General features: G+C 49.3%; 1 protein-coding gene across 2 annotated transcripts in view; it reads right to left on the bottom strand.

Annotated features, from left to right (window-relative positions):
- The window catches only part of LOC106611460 (E3 ubiquitin-protein ligase TRIM9), a 145,002-nt gene that overhangs the window by 15,628 nt on the left and 112,329 nt on the right, over positions 1–17,045 (bottom strand). For both annotated transcript variants that reach the window (XM_045723718.2, XM_045723719.2), the window contains 2 exons: positions 16,221–16,343; positions 468–578 (listed from right to left, as the gene is read on the bottom strand). In XM_045723718.2, the coding sequence (XP_045579674.1) occupies positions 468–578; positions 16,221–16,343 (234 nt within the window). The remainder of the gene's footprint in view (positions 1–467; positions 579–16,220; positions 16,344–17,045) is intronic.

Below are 17,045 nucleotides of genomic sequence, written 5' to 3'. Positions count from 1 at the left end.
CTCCAATACACACTGCTAACAATATAGTGCACTACCCTATTCCCTATATAGTGCAATGCTTTTGACCAGATATTCATCTGATAGCTGCTGTATGTGATGAGAAGTTATACAAACACAGCATGCTAGCTGTTCCTGTAGACTTCTAGACATTACGCTAACGCTACTATCAATAGCTCACAAAACTACCTTCAAACTTCCTTCAAACTGCACACAGAGACATGCACTATCCGTTGAACCTCTATATACACCCAGAAAATCTTCCATTGAGGTCAGAATACTTATTTTACAAGGGAGACCTGTGATGTGGTTGTAATGACGACAGCTCAACTAGCTGGTGTTCTTTACTGACCTGGAGGATCCCGCTAGGGTCGATCTACACACACACACACACACACACACACACACACACACACACACACACACACACACACACACACACACACACACACACACACCCCCCCCCTTACCTGTAGGAATCCGCTGGGGTCGTTCTCCTTGATGACCTCCACACAGTATTCCATCAGGCCTGTTGTCTGACGCAGCTTCACTGTACAATGAGATATCTGATCCCTCACCACCTGGAAGGGACGGAGGGAGGGGAGAGAGAGAGAGAGAGAGAGAGAGAGAGAGAGAGAGAGAGAACGAGATGTTAATTCAAATTATAAGAGCGAATAGATAGGTCTTACGGAGGGACACGTACTGTATTAAACAGCAGAGGTTTCAGTGGTTGAATTATAATAACAATAATAATAATAAGAGTTATAATAATAATAATAGTGGCGCTTAAGACATCAGAGCAGGAAGTAGAGAAGGGAAGGAGAAGGAAGAGAGGAGAGGAAAAGAGAAGAGGGTGGGAGGAAAAAGAGAAGAGGATGGGAGGAAGGAGAGAAGATGAGGAGAGGAAGGAGATAAGAGGAGAGGAAGGAGAGAAGACGAGGAGAGGAAGGAGAGAAGAGGAGGGGAAGAAGGAGAGAAGAGGAGAGGAAGGAGAGAAGAGGAGAGGAAGGAGAGAAGAGGAGAGTAAAAGGAGAAGAGGAGAGGAGGAAGGAGAGAAGAGGGGAAGAAGGAGAGAAGAGGAGAGGAAGGAGAGAAGAAGGAAAAGGAGAAGAGGAGAGGAGGAAGGAGAGAAGAGGAGGGGAGGAAGGAGAGAAGAGGATGAGAGGAAGGAGAGAAGAGGATGAGAGGAAGGAGAGAAGAAGAGGGAGAGAAGAGGAGGAATGAGAGAAGAGGATTGGAGGAAAAAGTGGCATCATTGACAATATGTGACTAATTTCAGGAAACTAAGCATATGTCGCTCGTCACACAAAAGCAACAGCGGCCTTTTAATCCTGCAACCTGTTTAAAAAGGAGGCACTTTTACTTTTAATTTAACTTTTAATTTTTTTAAAGGCAGAAATGCCTTCTAGAACATGTGAACTTTCATGTGCCTTAATAAATTACAAACCTAGTTGGTTTAGCCATGGAAAAAGACCATGATTGGCTGAGATAATGGCTGGGCTGGACATGCCGAGAGATGATAGTGATTGGTCTGCCATGTAGCATGCTTCTGTCTCTAACATGAGCTGCTCCTTTCTAACACAGATTTTTTGAACGATATCACAAATAACTTCCAAAGTGTTGTTAATGCTCTCCACTTTCTAGAGGACCAGGTTCTGAAATCAGTGGAATTCCCGGTGGAAGCAGAATATGATAGCTAAGGAGATGGAGAAAATGTAGGTTGTTTGTTTGCAAATATGCAGAGGGAGTCGAAAAGAGAACACACACAGAAGACTGTTGTATAAAACACCTGTAAAAAAACACTGTTTATGGTACACTGGTACACTGGTATACTGGTATACTGGTACACTGGTATACTGGTATACTGGTACACTGGTACACTGGTATACTGGTATGTATTCACCTTGAGGACCCTACTCCCAGGCCACAACACACTGGGTATGTCCAAAATGGCACCCTATTTCATATATAGTGCATTATGGGCCCTGACCTAAAGTAGTTCACTACATAGGGAATAGGATGCACTATGGGTCCTGGTCTAAAGTAGTGCACTACATAGGGAATAGGATGCACTATGGGTCCTGGTTTAGAGTAGTGCACTACATAGGGAATAGGATGCACTATGGGTCCTGGTTTAAAGTAGTGCACTACATAGGGAATAGGATGCACTATGGGTCCTGGTTTAAAGTAGTGCACTACATAGGGAATAGGATGCACTATGGGTTCTGGTTTAAAGTAGTGCACTACATAGGGAATAGGATGCACTATGGGTCCTGGTTTAAAGTAGTGCACTACATAGGGAATAGGGTGCCACTTGAGTCTCATCCCCAGCCTCGCCTTGGCGCTGTTTAGATAGATGTTAGCTAGCAACACTAGTCCAGCAACTGCTAGTCTGCTGATTTTTAAATGTGTTGTTTGTGTTTGTGTGTGTGTGTCACTGTGTGTGTGTCACTGTGTGTGTGTCACTATGTCACTGTGTGTGTGTCACTGTGTGTGTGTGTGTGTGTCACTGTGTGTGTGTCACTGTGTGTGTGTGTGTGTGTGTCACTGCGTGTGTGTCACTGTGTGTGTGTGTGTGTGTCACTATTTGTGTGTGTGTCACTGTGTGTGTGTGTGTGTGTGTGTGTGTGTGTGTGTGTGTGTGTGTGTGTGTGTCACTGTGTGTGTGTGTCACTGTGTGTGTGTGTGTGTGTGTGTGTGTGTGTCACTGTGTGTGTGTGTATCGATGTGTTGGTTTGGATATTAGCAGTACAGTTCTCACACTGACTGACAGTAACTCATAATGTGTGTTGTCATGCAATGTCCTGCGACCACGGTACATTTTATATGGTCCTTCCAGCTGGATTAGAACCAACAAACCAATGTCCTGCGACCACGGTGCATTTTATATGGTCCTTCCAGCTGGATTAGAACCAACAAACCAATGTCCTGCGACCACGGTGCATTTTATATGGTCCTTCCAGCTGGATTAGAACCAACAAACCAATGTCCTGCGACCACGGTGCATTTTATATGGTCCTTCCAGCTGGATTAGAACCAACAAACTAATGTCCTAAGGATCTGTGTGGTCTGCCCTTAACCCTGGTCTCTCTCTCTATCCCTCTGGTCTGTCTCTCTATCCCTCTGGTCTTTCTCTCTATCCCTCTGGTCTCTCTCTCTACCCCTCTGGTCTCTCTCCATATCCCCTGGTCTCTCTCCATATCCCCTGGTCTCTCTCTATGCCTCTGATCTCTCTCTACATCTCCCTGGTCTCTCTCTCCATATCCCTTGTCTCTCTCTCTATCTCCCTGGTCTCTCTCCATCTCCCTGGTCTCTCTCCATCTCCCTGGTCTCTCTCTCCATATCCCTGGTCTCTCTCTCCATATCCCTGGTCTTTCTCTATCTCCCTGGTCTCTCTCCATCTCCCTGGTCTCTCTCCATCTCCCTGGTCTCTCTCCATCTCCCTGGTCTCTCTCTCCATATCCCTGGTCTTTCTCTATCTCCCTGGTCTCTCTCCATCTCCCTGGTCTCTCTCTCCATATCCCTGGTCTCTCTCTATCTCCCTCTGGTCTCTCTCCATCTCCCTGGTCTCTCTCTCTCCATATCCCTGGTCTCTCTCTCCATATCCCTGGTCTCTCTCTCCATATCCCTGGTCTCTCTCCATATCCCTGGTCTCTCTCTCCATATCCCTGGTCTCTCTCTATCTCCCTGGACTCTCTCCATCTCCCTGGTCTCTCTCCATCTCCCTGGACTCTCTCTATCTCCCTGGTCTCTCTCCATCTCCCTGGTCTCTCTCTATCCCTCTGGTCTCTCTCTCCATCCCTCTGGTCTCTCCCTCTATGCCTCTGGTCTCTCTCTCTATCCCTCTGGTCTGTCTCTCTATGCCTCTGGTCTCTCTCTCTATGCCTCTGGTCTGTCTCTCTATGCCTCTGGTCTCTCTCTCTATGCCTCTGGTCTCTCTCTCTATCCCTCTGGTCTCTCTCTCTATGCCTCTGGTCTCTCTCTCTATCCCTCTGGTCTCTCTCTCTATGCCTCTGGTCTCTCTCTCCATCTCCCTGGTCTCTCTCCATATCCCTTGTCTCTCTCTCCATCTCCCTCATCTCTCTCCATCTCCCTTGTCTCTCTCTCCATCTCCCTGGTCTCTCTCTCCATATCCCTGGTCTCTCTCTCCATATCCCTGGTCTCTCTCTCCATATCCCTGGTCTCTCTCCATATCCCTGGTCTTTCTCTATCTCCCTGGTCTCTTTCCATCTCACTGGTCTCTCTCCATCTCCCTGGTCTCTCTCTCCATATCCCTGGTCTCTCTCTATCTCCCTGGTCTCTCTCCATCTCCCTGGTCTCTCTCTCTCCATATCCCTGGTCTCTCTCTCCATCTCCCTGGTCTCTCTCTCTCTATCTCCCTGGTCTCTCTCCATCTCCCTGGACTCTCTCTATCTCCCTGGTCTCTCTCCATCTCCCTGGTCTCTCTCTATCCCTCTGGTCTCTCTCTCCATCCCTCTGGTCTCTCTCTCTATGCCTCTGGTCTCTCTCTCTATCCCTCTGGTCTGTCTCTCTATGCCTCTGGTCTCTCTCTCTATGCCTCTGGTCTGTCTCTCTATGCCTCTGGTCTCTCTCTCTATCCCTCTGGTCTGTCTCTCTATGCCTCTGGTCTCTCTCTCTATCCCTCTGGTCTGTCTCTCTATGCCTCTGGTCTGTCTCTCTATCCCTCTGGTCTCTCTCTCTATCCCTCTGGTCTCTCTCTCTATCCCTCTGGTCTCTCTCTCCATATCCCTGGTCTCTCTCTCCATATCCCTGGTCTCTCTCTCTCCATATCCCTGGTCTCTCTCTCTATATCCCTGGTCTCTCTCTCTATCCCTCTGGTCTCTCTCACTATGCCTCTGGTCTCTCTCTCTATCCCTCTGGTCTCTCTCTCTATCCCTCTGGTCTCTCTCTCTATCCCTCTGGTCTCTCTCTATCTCCCTGGACTCTCTCTATCTCCCTGGTCTCTCTCTATCCCCCTGGTCTGTCTCTCTATCCCTCTGGTCTCTCTCTCTATCCCTCTGGTCTCTCTCACTATCCCCCTCGTCTCTTTATCTCCCCGGTCTCTCTCCATCTCCCTGGTCTCTCTCTCCATATCCCTGGTCTCTCTCTCCATAACCCTGGTCTCTCTCTCCATATCCCTGGTCTCTCTCTCCATATCCCTGGTCTTTCTCTATCTCCCTGGTCTCTCTCCATCTCCCTGGTCTCTCTCCATCTCCCTGGTCTGTGATTATTTGGTCTATCCTTTCGACCACGGTGCATTTTATATGGTACACAGAGACGGATTGGAACCAAGACCTAAGAACCACAACAATGTTTGAGCTCTTTTCCTGCCAGGCAGGCCTGTGGACTAGCTGGTGGAATGTGAACTGACCTCACCCCTGGTCCAGTAGACTGTGATAATATAGGCTCTGGCTGCCTGTTCCCTGTAGTGCACTACTTTAGACCAGAGCTCTATATAGGGAATAGGGTTCCATTTATAGTGCACTACTTTAGACCAGAGCTGTATATAGGGAATAGGGTTCCATTTATAGAGCACTACTTTTGACCAGTGCTCTATATAGGGAATAGGGTTCCATTTATAGTGCACTACTTTTGGCCAGAGCTCTATAGAGAATAGGGTTCCATTTATAGTGCACTACTTTAGACCAGAGCTGTATATGGGGAATAGGGTTCCATTTATAGTGCACTACTTTTGACCAGAGCTCTATATAGGGAATAGGGTTCAATTTATAGTGCACTACTTTTGACCAGAGCTCTATATAGAGAATAGGGTTCAATTTATAATGTACTACTTTAGACCAGAGCTCTATATAGGGAATAGGGTTAATTTATAGTGCACTACTTTTGACCAGAGCTCTATATAGAGAATAGGGTTCAATTTATAATGCACTACTTTAGACCAGAGCTCTATATAGGGAATAGGGTTAATTTATAGTGCACTACTTTAGACCAGAGCTGTATGTGTATGTGTGCTCCTGTGTGGCCCTGGGCCCAAACTGCGGTGTCAGGTTGTCCACACCCCTGCAGTGGCCTGGCACTGCTCCAAGAGGTGCTTCTCTTCTCACTGCAGACAACCGGCTTCCTGTTGAACAGAATAAGTTTAACCACCCTCCTCCTCTCTTCCCCATCACCCCCTACTCACCCCTCTCACCTCTCCCCTACTCCTCCCCCTTACCCCTTCTCTCTCCCCTCCACTCCTCCCCCTTGACCAGGGCCACATAAGACTTGTTAAAAGTAGTGCACTATATAGGGAATAGGGTGCCATTTGGGATGTACTCAGAGATATAAAACTGCTACAGGAAATATCAATACAACTGCTTCAGCTGATGAGTCCAGATCCATTTGTCCGTGTTTTGTTAGGTTGGAGGAATTACATTTAAATTACTGGGTGAAGACAATAAGGTAAGAGAGAGACAGAGAGACAGAGAGAGAGAGAGAGAGAGAGAGAGAGAGAGAGAGAGAGAGAGAGAGAGAGAGAGAGAGAGAGAAAGAGAGCAGTAAAAGAGGGCAGAATAAAGAAGTAGAGGACAGAGGTATGTCTAAGTGGGCCACTGCCTGTCTCTCTCTCTCTCTCTCTCTCTGCAGAGCTGGTGGGGCCAGGAACCATTCCTCTCTGAGTCATTCGTGGCCGGGGTCGTTAACACTGTTGTACCTATTCAACAGCACAGCCAAAACGGTCTGAAACAGATACAGGGTCAGAGTGGCCCAGAGACCTGGAAAAAACAGGGACACCCCACATGAAAGAAGACTATAGTGTATACTATGGTAAGATTACTATAGTATTTACTGTAGTGTTTTTGCAGACTGTAGTGTACTGAAATATTCACTGTCGTGTTTTAGATCAGACTAAGGACACTAACCCTAGATCACAGACTAAGGACACTAACCCTAGATCACAGACTAAGGACACTAACTCTAGATCACAGACTAAGGACACTAACCCTAGATCACAGACTAAGGACACTAACCCTAGATCACAAAGGACACTAACCCTAGATCACAGACTAAGGACACTAGATCACAGACTAAGGACACTAACCCTAGATCATAGCCTAAGGACACTAACTCTAGATCACAAACTAAGGAGACTAACCCTAGATCACAGACTAAGGACACTAGATCACAGACTAAGGACACTAGATCACAGACTAAGGACACTAACCCTAGATCATAGCCTAAGAACACTAACCCTAGATCACAGACTAAAGACACTAACCCTAGATCACAGACTAAGGACTTTAACCCTAGATCATAGCCTAAGGACACTAACCCTAGATCACAGACTAAGGACACTAGATCACAGACTAAGGACTTTAACCCTAGATCATAGCCTAAGGACACTAACCCTAGATCACAGACTAAGGACACTAGATCACAGACTAAGGACTTTAACCCTAGATCATAGCCTAAGGACACTAACCCTAGATCACAGACTAAGGACACTAGATCACAGACTAAGGACACTAGATCACAGACTAAGGACACTAGATCACAGACAGAAACACAAAACAAAGCAAATATTTGACTCTGGGCCCGAGTATTAGGCAGTTTACTCTGGGCACGCTTTTCATCCGAAATCGAAAATACTGCCCCCTATACCCTAAAAAGTTAAGGCAAACAGCGTATGCTTTTACTAATCATAGTTGCACACCTCATGTAGCATAGCCATCTGGCCTATATGTTTTGATAAGGTTTGTATCACAACTAAAGTGGCCAAATAACTTCTTAAAAGCACACGGATCCGCTTTACAACAGGTGTAGAGCCTAACTGGCATACACATACGCAGCACGTGAGTATCACGTTTGGGGAAGATCATTTTCACCATAAAAAAATGCATAATCGCATTTGTAGTCACTTTTGATAATGATGTTTTCCTGCTTCACTCTTATATCCTACTGCCATGTGCACATTTCTACGCTTATAAAGTGAAGAAATAGTCTAATAGTTTATCAACATTTTAAGCAAAAAGTTTTTATCTGTTATGTCAGGCTCATTGGTTAAAACAGCTTTTAATATGGGATCTATCGCATCCCACAACTGTCCCGGACTATGTTTGGAATATTTATTTCTCACACAGAATAGGTCTTACTTTTGTACTATGGGGGATAGTAGATTGACATAGGCTAGTGCTTTTGCTGTTTGTTAGGCCTACTCATCTTGTTGGTTGACGATATCTTCAATATGCGCCTCGGAATTGGATAAGGATGCGTGCAGTTGCGTACCCGATGTGTCTGTCTTCACTTGTAGCCTGTGAGAAAGTTCCGGTCATATGACTGAGAGCCATGTGAGTGAGAGGTGGTTTGACACGCAGGCGGGAGAAAGGAATTATAATTATTATATTCAGCCCAAGGGCACAACGGCCACTTGCCACAAAAGGCACCAATGTTTTTAGGGGGATTATGGCCGCACAAAGGGGAAATTCGAGGCCTTATCAAGTGCTTGTCAAATTGTGAATGAGAGACTGATGAAGTGTGTACAGTCTGCACAAAAAAAACAAAGCAGAGCTCATGCCTTTCATGCAACTTTTTTCAAATCATCATTAGAGTCTCATCATGCAGCTTTACAATGTATTAAACATCAAAACATATAGCCCAACGTTTGTAGAACAACTAAAGCTACATTAATAACTCTAAATTAAACATATACCGTAGGAATACCTATTTCTTTGTTAACCGCTCAACACAGAATAGCCGCATGTGTGCACAACCCTCAAATCATTGAGAAAATATCCGTACTATTTTATTCAGCTTTGTTCAGGTGTGTTTCTTCATACTATAAAATGACACGGAATTCTAAGCAAATCTTGTCTGCTAAATGAACTAGTGTTGTCACGGGCTGGCTCGAGGAACAACAGGAGAGGTAGAGTCAGGCGCAGGAGACAGAGAGAGTTCGTGACCACACTTCTTTATTTGAAGTACTGTACGCGGTCGATACGCTATAGGGGCGCAGCCCTGAAAGATTCTGCGGTGGTGTACACAAAATAAAGAAACCACTGGCAGAAGGGAAAACTCAATACACGTTCTGACGAACACACAAAACCCGGACAAGCAACACAATCACGTACAACCACATACATCCTACGCTAACCTAAATAACCCCCCCTTACTAATTACTAACCCAAATCAGGTGCGTGCCTACCTAGACCTAACCAAACGAAAGTGAAACAAAAAGGGATCGATGGCAGCTAGTAGGCCGGCGACGACGACCGCCGAGCTCCGCCCGGCCGAGGAGGGGCGCCACCATCCGTCACTGTCGTGACAGTACTCCCCGTCTGACGCGCGGCTCCCGCAGCGCGCCGACGCCGGCCTCGAGGACGCCCCGGAGGGCGAGGCGCAGGGCGATCCGGATGGAGGCTGTGGAACTCCCGGATGAGCGCTGGGTCCAGTATGTCCTCCACCGGTACCCAGCACCTCTCCTCCGGGCCGTACCCCTCCCAGTCCACGAGGTACTGCAGGCCCCTCGCCCGGCGTCTGGAGTCCAGGATGGACCGGACTGTGTACGCCGGGGGCCCCCCGATGTCCAGGGGGGGTGGAGGGACCTCCCGTACCTCATTTTCCTGCAGCGGACCAGCACCACCGGCCTGAGGAGAGACACATGAAACGAGGGGTTAATGCGATAATAAGAAGGAAGTTGTAATCTGTAACACACCTCGTTTATTCTCCTCAGGACTTTAAATGGCCCCACAAACCGCGGACCCAGCTTCCGGCAGGGCAGGCGGAGGGGCAGGTCCCGGGTCGAGAGCCAGACTCTCTCCCCTGGGGTGAACACGGGGGCCTCGCTGCGGTGCCGGTCAGCGCTCGCTTTTTGTCGTACCCTGGTTCGTTCCAGGGATTCCTGCACAGCGTTCCAGGTCTCCCTTGAGCGCTGAACCCATTCCTCCACCGCAGGGGCCTCCGTCTGGCTCTGATGCCATGGCCCCAGGACCGGCTGATAACCCAACACACATTGGAATGGTGATATGTTGGTGGAGGAGTGGCGCAAAGAGTTCTGAGCCATTTCGGCCCATGGCACGAACCTTGCCCACTCCCCTGGCCGGTCCTGGCAGTAGGACCGCAGGAACCTGCCCACCTCCTGGTTTACCCTTTCCACCTGCCCATTACTTTCGGGGTGAAACCCCGAGGTCAGACTGACCGAAACCCCCAGTCGCTCCATAAACGCCCGCCACACTCGGGACGTGAACTGGGGGCCTCGATCTGAGACGATATCCTCGGGCACCCCGTAGTGCCGGAAGACGTGGGTGAATAAGGCTTCCGCGGTCCGTAGGGCCGTAGGAAGACCGGGTAACGGAAGCAGACGGCAGGACTTAGAAAACCGGTCCACAACGACCAGGATCGTAGTGTTGCCCTGAGACGGCGAGAGATCGGTCAAGAAATCCACCGCCAGGTGGGACCATGGTCGTTGTGGAACCGGGAGGGGTTGTAATTTCCCTCTAGGCAGGTGTCTGGGAGCCTTACTCTGAGCGCACACCGAACAGGAGGAGACATAGTGCCTCACGTCCCTCACCAAGGTGGGCCACCAGTATCTCCCACTAAGACCACGCACCGTCCGCTCAACCCCTGGGTGACCCGAGGAGGGAAGCGTGTGAGCCCACCGAATCAGCCGATCGCGAACATCGAGCGGAACGTACTTACGACCCACTGGACACTGCGGAGGAGTAGGCTCCGTCCGTAACGCCCGCTCGATGTCCGCGTCCACCTCCCAGACCACCGGTGCCACCAGGCAGGAGGCTGGAAGTATGGGCGTGGGATCGGTGGACCGTTCCTCGGCGTCATGGAGACGAGACAGTGCGTCGGCCTTAGTGTTCCGGGAACCTGGGATATACGAGATGTTAAACCGAAATCTCGTAAAGAACATCGCCCACCTGGCTTGACGCGGGTTCAATCTCCTCGCCGCCCGGATGTACTCCAGATTGCGATGGTCAGTCCAGATGAGAAAAGGGTGACGTGCCCCCTCAAGCCAATGTCTCCACACCTTCAGGGCTCTGACCACAGCCAACAGCTCCCTGTCCCCTACATCATAGTTACGCTCCGCCGGACTCAACTTCCTAGAGAAGAAGGCGCAGGGGCGGAGTTTTGGGGGGCGCCCGAGCGCTGGGACAGCACGGCTCCTACCCCAGCCTCGGACGCGTCCACCTCCACTATGAAGGGCAAAGAGGGGTCCGGGTGCGCCAGCACCGGAGCGTCGGTGAACAAAACCTTCAGACGACTAAAGGCCCTGTCCGCCTCCGCGGACCACTGCAACCGCACCGGCCCCCCTTCAACAGTGAGGTAATGGGAGCCGCCACCTGCCCAAAGCCCCGGATAAACCTCCGGTAGTAATTGGCAAATCCCAAAAACTACTGCACCTCCTTCACCGTGGTGGGAGTCGGCCAATTACGCACGGCTGAAACGCGGTCACATTCCATCACTACCCCTGATGAGGAAATGCGATACCCCAAGAAAGAGACGGCTGGTTTGGAAAACTCACATTTCTCAGCCTTGACGTATAGGTCATGCTCCACCAGTCGCCCAAGCACTTTACGCACCAGAGACACATGCTCGGCGCGTGTAGTGGAGTAGACCAGAATGTCATCGATGTACACCACTACACCCTGACCGAGCAGGTCCCGGAGAATCTCGTCCACAAAGGATTGAAAGACTGCGGGAGCATTCTTTAACCCATACGGCATGACGAGGTACTCATAATGGCCAGATGTGGTACTAAATGCCGTTTTCCACTCGTCCCCTCCTCGGATACGCACCAGATTATATGCGCTCCTGAGATCCAATTTCGTGAAGAAGCGCGCCCCGTGAAATGACTCCATCGCCGAGGCGATGAGAGGTAGTGGGTAACTGAAACCCACTGTGATGGCATTTAGACCTCTATAGTCAATGCACGGGCGCAGACCTCCCTCCTTCTTCTTCACGAAAAAGAAGCTCGAGTTGACGGGTGAGTGAGATGGCCGAATGTATCCCTGCCTCAAGGACTCAGTGACGTATGTCTCCATAGCCGCTGTTTCCTCCTGAGACAGGGGATGAACGTGACTACGAGGAAGGGCAGCGCCCACCTGGAGGTTTATCGCACAGTCTCCTCGTCGATGAGGTGGTAATTGGGTCGCCTTCGTTTTACTGAAGGCGATAGCCAAATCGGCATACTCTGAGGGAATGTGCACGGTGGATACTTGGTCTGGACTCTCCACCGTAGTCGCACCGATGGAAACTCCTATGCACCTGCCCGAGCACTCATTTGACCACCCCTTAAGAGCCCTCTGTCCCCACGAAATCTTAGGGTTGTGAGTGGCTAGCCAGGGAATCCCTAGAACCACTGGAAATGCTGGGGAATCGATGAGGAAAAGACTAATCCGCTCCTCATGACCCCCCCGCATTACCATGACCAGAGGCACAGTGACCTCCCTGACCAGCCCTGACCCTAGTGGTCGACTGTCTAGGGCGTGCACGGGGAAGGGTTGGTCCAACTGGACCAGGGGAATCCCTAACTTAGCCGCGACCCCACGGTCCATAAAACTCCCTGCTGCGCCTGAATCGACTAGCGCCTTAAACCGGGAGTGAGGGGAGAAACAAGGAAAGGACACTGACACATACATGTGACGGACAGGGGGTCTGGGTGAGGCTGGTGCTGACTCACCTGAGGTGTCAAAGGAGCGCTCTGCCTGCCTTCTGGACTCCTAGGGGAGTCTCCCCAGCACCGGTCCACAGTGTGCCCTCTGCGACCACATGAGGTGCAGGAGCGACCTCCCCCTCCAGTCTTCCTGGCTGCTGCCCCCCCTATCTCCATAGGCGTGGGAGCAGGAGGGCTGGAGGGTGGAATGAGCAGGGCCCGGGTCGGACGTCCGCGGGCGGCCAGCAGATTGTCCAGTCGGATGGACAGATCCACCAGTTGGTCCAGTGTGTGGGTCGTGTCCCGACAGGCTAATTCCCGGCGGACGTCCTCCCTCAAACTACAACGGTAGTGATCTATAAGGGCCCTCTCATTCCACCCTGCTCCCGCGGCCAGGGTCCAGAACTCGAGCGCGAAGTCCTGCGCGCTCCTCGTCTCCTGCCTCAGGTGAAACAGCCGCTCACCCGCCGCTCTCCCCTCCGGGGGATGATCGAATACTGCCCGAAAGCGGCGGGTGAACTCTGGGTAGTTGTCCCTGGCTGAGTCCGGACTGTCCCACACGGCGTTTGCCCATTCCAGGGCCTTACCCGTGAGGCAGGAGACGAGGACGCTGACGCTCTCCTCCCCCGAGGGAGAGGGACGAACGGTCGCCAGGTATAACTCCAACTGGAGCAAGAAGCCCTTACACCCAGCGGCCGTTCCATCGTACTCCCTGGGGGGAGCGAGTTTCACCCCACTGGTACTGGGTGCTGTGGGTGCTGGTGGGGGCGCAGGCTGTTGGCCTGCCGCGTTCAGGGGGCCGAGAGCGCGTCGGTCCCAGCTCTCCAGGCGCGCCAACACCTGATCCATGGCGTTCCCCAGCCGGTGGAGCAGGGTGGAGTGTTGGTCGACGGTTTCCTCCATGGACATGGCTGGCGCTGAAGCTCCTGCTGACTCCATTTAGGTTGGGTACTTGATTTCTGTCACGGGCTGGCTCGAGGAACAACAGGAGAGGTAGAGTCAGGCGCAGGAGACAGAGAGAGTTCGTGACCACACTTCTTTATTTGAAGTACTGTACGTGGTCGATACGGTATAGGGGCGCAGCCCTGAAAGATTCTGCGGTGGTGTACACAAAATAAAGAAACCACTGGCAGAAGGGAAAACTCAATATACGTTCTGACGAACACACAAAACCCGGACAAGCAACACAATCACGTACAACCACATACATCCTACGCTAACCTAAATAACCCCCCCTTACTAATTACTAACCCAAAACAGGTGCGTGCCTACCTAGACCTAACCAAACGAAAGTGAAACAAAAAGGGATCGATGGCAGCTAGTAGGCCGGCGACGACGACCGCCGAGCTCCGCCCGGCCGAGGAGGGGCGCCACCATCCGTCACTGTCGTGACAAGTGTAGCCCACAGCCATATGGCATAGCCAGATCAGTACCTAACATAAGGACAACTCAGAGTATGCTATTCTGTTCTTCTGAACTAGACTACATTTTCTTCATATCATGTTTCTTCAGACCTGTTTAAAATAAATAATGGATTTATTGTGATGGTTTAGGCTATATTACTATTAAAATGTAGATGTTCCAAAGGTCTGCATCAGTGGCTTGTAGGCTGTGTGGAAGCCAGGAGATGCTAAATGTTAATTAACGGTCAATTACCGTGAGACCGGCAGTTATTTGCTTGAAAATCACCGCCACAGCCCTAGTTCTGAGTGTTTGTCAATACCATTACGTTGAAGGGAAATGCAACATCATGATGAGTAGACTATCTTCCTTGGTAAACAGACTGCACTGCACTGGCCAGAGACTGCTGCAGCAGTGACATAGCAATTACAACAGAGAGATACGGATGAGTTATGAGATAGATAGATGTGTGTGTGTGTGGTGTGTGTGTGTGTGTGTGTGTGTGTGTGTGTGTGTGTGTGTGTGTGTGTGTGTGTGTGTGTGTGTGTGTGTGTGTGTGTGTGTGTGTGTGTCTGTGTGTGAGATCAAATGAAAGGAAATACAATTATGTAATATATTGAATTCCTCAGCATGACAAATTAACTGCCTCCTCTCTCTGTGTCCATCTTTAATGACTGTCTTTCACAGATCCCCATCTATCCTGAGAGAGAGAGAGAGAGAGAGAGAGAATGAGAGAGAAAGAGACAGATCGAGAGAGAGAGATTACAGAGAGAGAGAATGAGACAGAGAATGAGACAGAGAGAATGAGAGAGAGAGACAGAACAAGAGAGAGAGAGAGAATGAGAGAGAGAGAGAGACAGAATGAGAGAGAGATACAGAGAGAGATACAGAGAGAGATACAGAGAGAGAGACAGAATGAGAGAGAGCTACAGAGCGAGAGAAATACAGAGAGAGCGAGATACAGAGAGAGATACAGAGAGAGAAAGAGAGAACGAGAGAGATACAGAGAGAGAGAGAATGACAGAGAGAGAAAGAGACAGAACGAGAGAGAGATACAGAGAAAGAAAGAGAGAGAGAGAGTGAGAGAGAGAGAGAGAGAGAGAGAGAGAGAGAGAATGAAGAGAGAGAGAGAGAGAGAGAGAGAGAATGAAGAGATAGAAAGAGAGAGAGCTCAAACATAGCCCCATCTGAGGATGCCATTAGAAGCAGCCATTATGTACACACACACACACACACACACACACACACACACACACACACACACACACACACACACACACACACACACACACACACACACACACACACACACACACACACACACACACACACACACACACACACACACACACACACGCTTCGATAACAAGCTCTGCACGTCGCTATATCCTGGTCATCATGGAGATGGTTGCCTCTGACGACATCGAGCGATACTTTCTCAGGGACCAGAGGAGAGGAAAACACTGTGTGTGTGTGGTGTGTGTGTGTGGTGTGTGTGGAATAAGAATGGGTTTGAATAGCTCTCTAGTAGAGCAGGGACAAGGCTCCTGCTGTTAACATTCCAAGGTATGTCTCTGAAAGTGAAGCAAGTTAATTAATAACCCCAAACATGACATCGCCGATCCGAGATAAACACAGCAGTGCTTTAACGTTTGACATTTGAAACCCGAGGGTGATTCATTTACGAATGTATATGCAAACAATACAGAAAAATTAAAAATAAATAAATACCTGAATATTTAATTCTGTCTGTTTCATATTCATTCATCAATGTTTTAATCATTACTCTAGGCAGGAAGGCAGGAAGGCTGATGGTTTTGGTCCCTAAAGAAGCAAAGAAAACCTGGGTCTCCACACAAAACCGCTGGTGGAAGTTTCTAGATGACCCGACGAGCAGAAGTGATAACGTCAAGTGAGTCAAAATGGTCCTGCATAGCAGCTCAGGGCTGTGTCCTGATTCTACACCCTTCTCGCAAAGTGTACACTCGCACACTTTCTTGCATGGATTTAATAAGGGTGGAAACTCACTCCAGTCAATGCTTACATCAATCATATGCTTTTAAATCCCTAACGGGGAGTGTACACTTCTGGAAAAGGGTGGTGAATTGTATTCATAATCTTCATTTTATGCATAATTCTGCCTGTTTACTATTCCTTCATTCATTTATCATTGTTACCCCGCAGACAGGAAGTCCCCTGGGCTTGATCCAAAATGGCATCTCACCTTCAGCTTGTGCTCATGCTCCTTGTTGACGCGGGTCAGCAGCTGGGCCTTGCGTCGGTTCAGGGCGTCGATGAGGGCGTCACACTGCGCCACCAGACAGGCTTCGAACTCCACACCGTTCTCCTGCAGGAAAGACAGACAGTCAGAAACACAGACAGACAGACAGCTGGGACACAAGGCTGTGTGGATAGACTTTGAAGAACACATAAAGACAGGAATGACAGACAGGAAGGTAGTATGTATCAGTCCTACGGTTAAAAAAAAACAGGCAAACTGACAGACACATACACAATGTGAGGCCGTATTTATCAAGCGTCTCAGAGTAGGAGAGCTGATCTAGGATCAGTTTTGCCATTTAGATCAGAATGAATGAGTGTATATTTATTTACCTTTATTTAACTAGGCAAGTCAGTTAAGAACAAATTCTTACTTTCAATGACAGCCTACCAGGGAACAGTGGGTTAACTGCCTTGTTCAGGGGCAGAACGACAGATTTTTACCTAGTCAGCTCAGGGATTTGATCTAGCAAGCTTTCAATTACTAGTCCAACGCGCTAGCCACTAGGCTACCTGCCGCCCCTAATCATAATGAATCAGACTATATGGATAGATCCTAGATCATAATGAATCAGACAATATGGGCAGATCCTAGATCATAATGAATCAGACTAAATGGATAGATCCTAGATCATAATGAATCAGGCAATATGGGCAGATCCTAGATCATAATGAATGAGGGTATATGGACAGATCCTAGATCAGAATGAATGAGGGTATATGGACAGATCCTAGATCAGAATGAATGAGGGTGTATGGGCAGATCCTA

The sequence above is a fragment of the Salmo salar genome, chromosome 09, assembly GCF_965601325.2.
Source record: "Salmo salar chromosome 09, fSalSal1, whole genome shotgun sequence".
NCBI lineage: Eukaryota > Metazoa > Chordata > Actinopteri > Salmoniformes > Salmonidae > Salmo > Salmo salar.
Note: the sequence above shows the minus strand (reverse complement) of the source record. Positions and strands in the feature narration are given on the sequence as shown.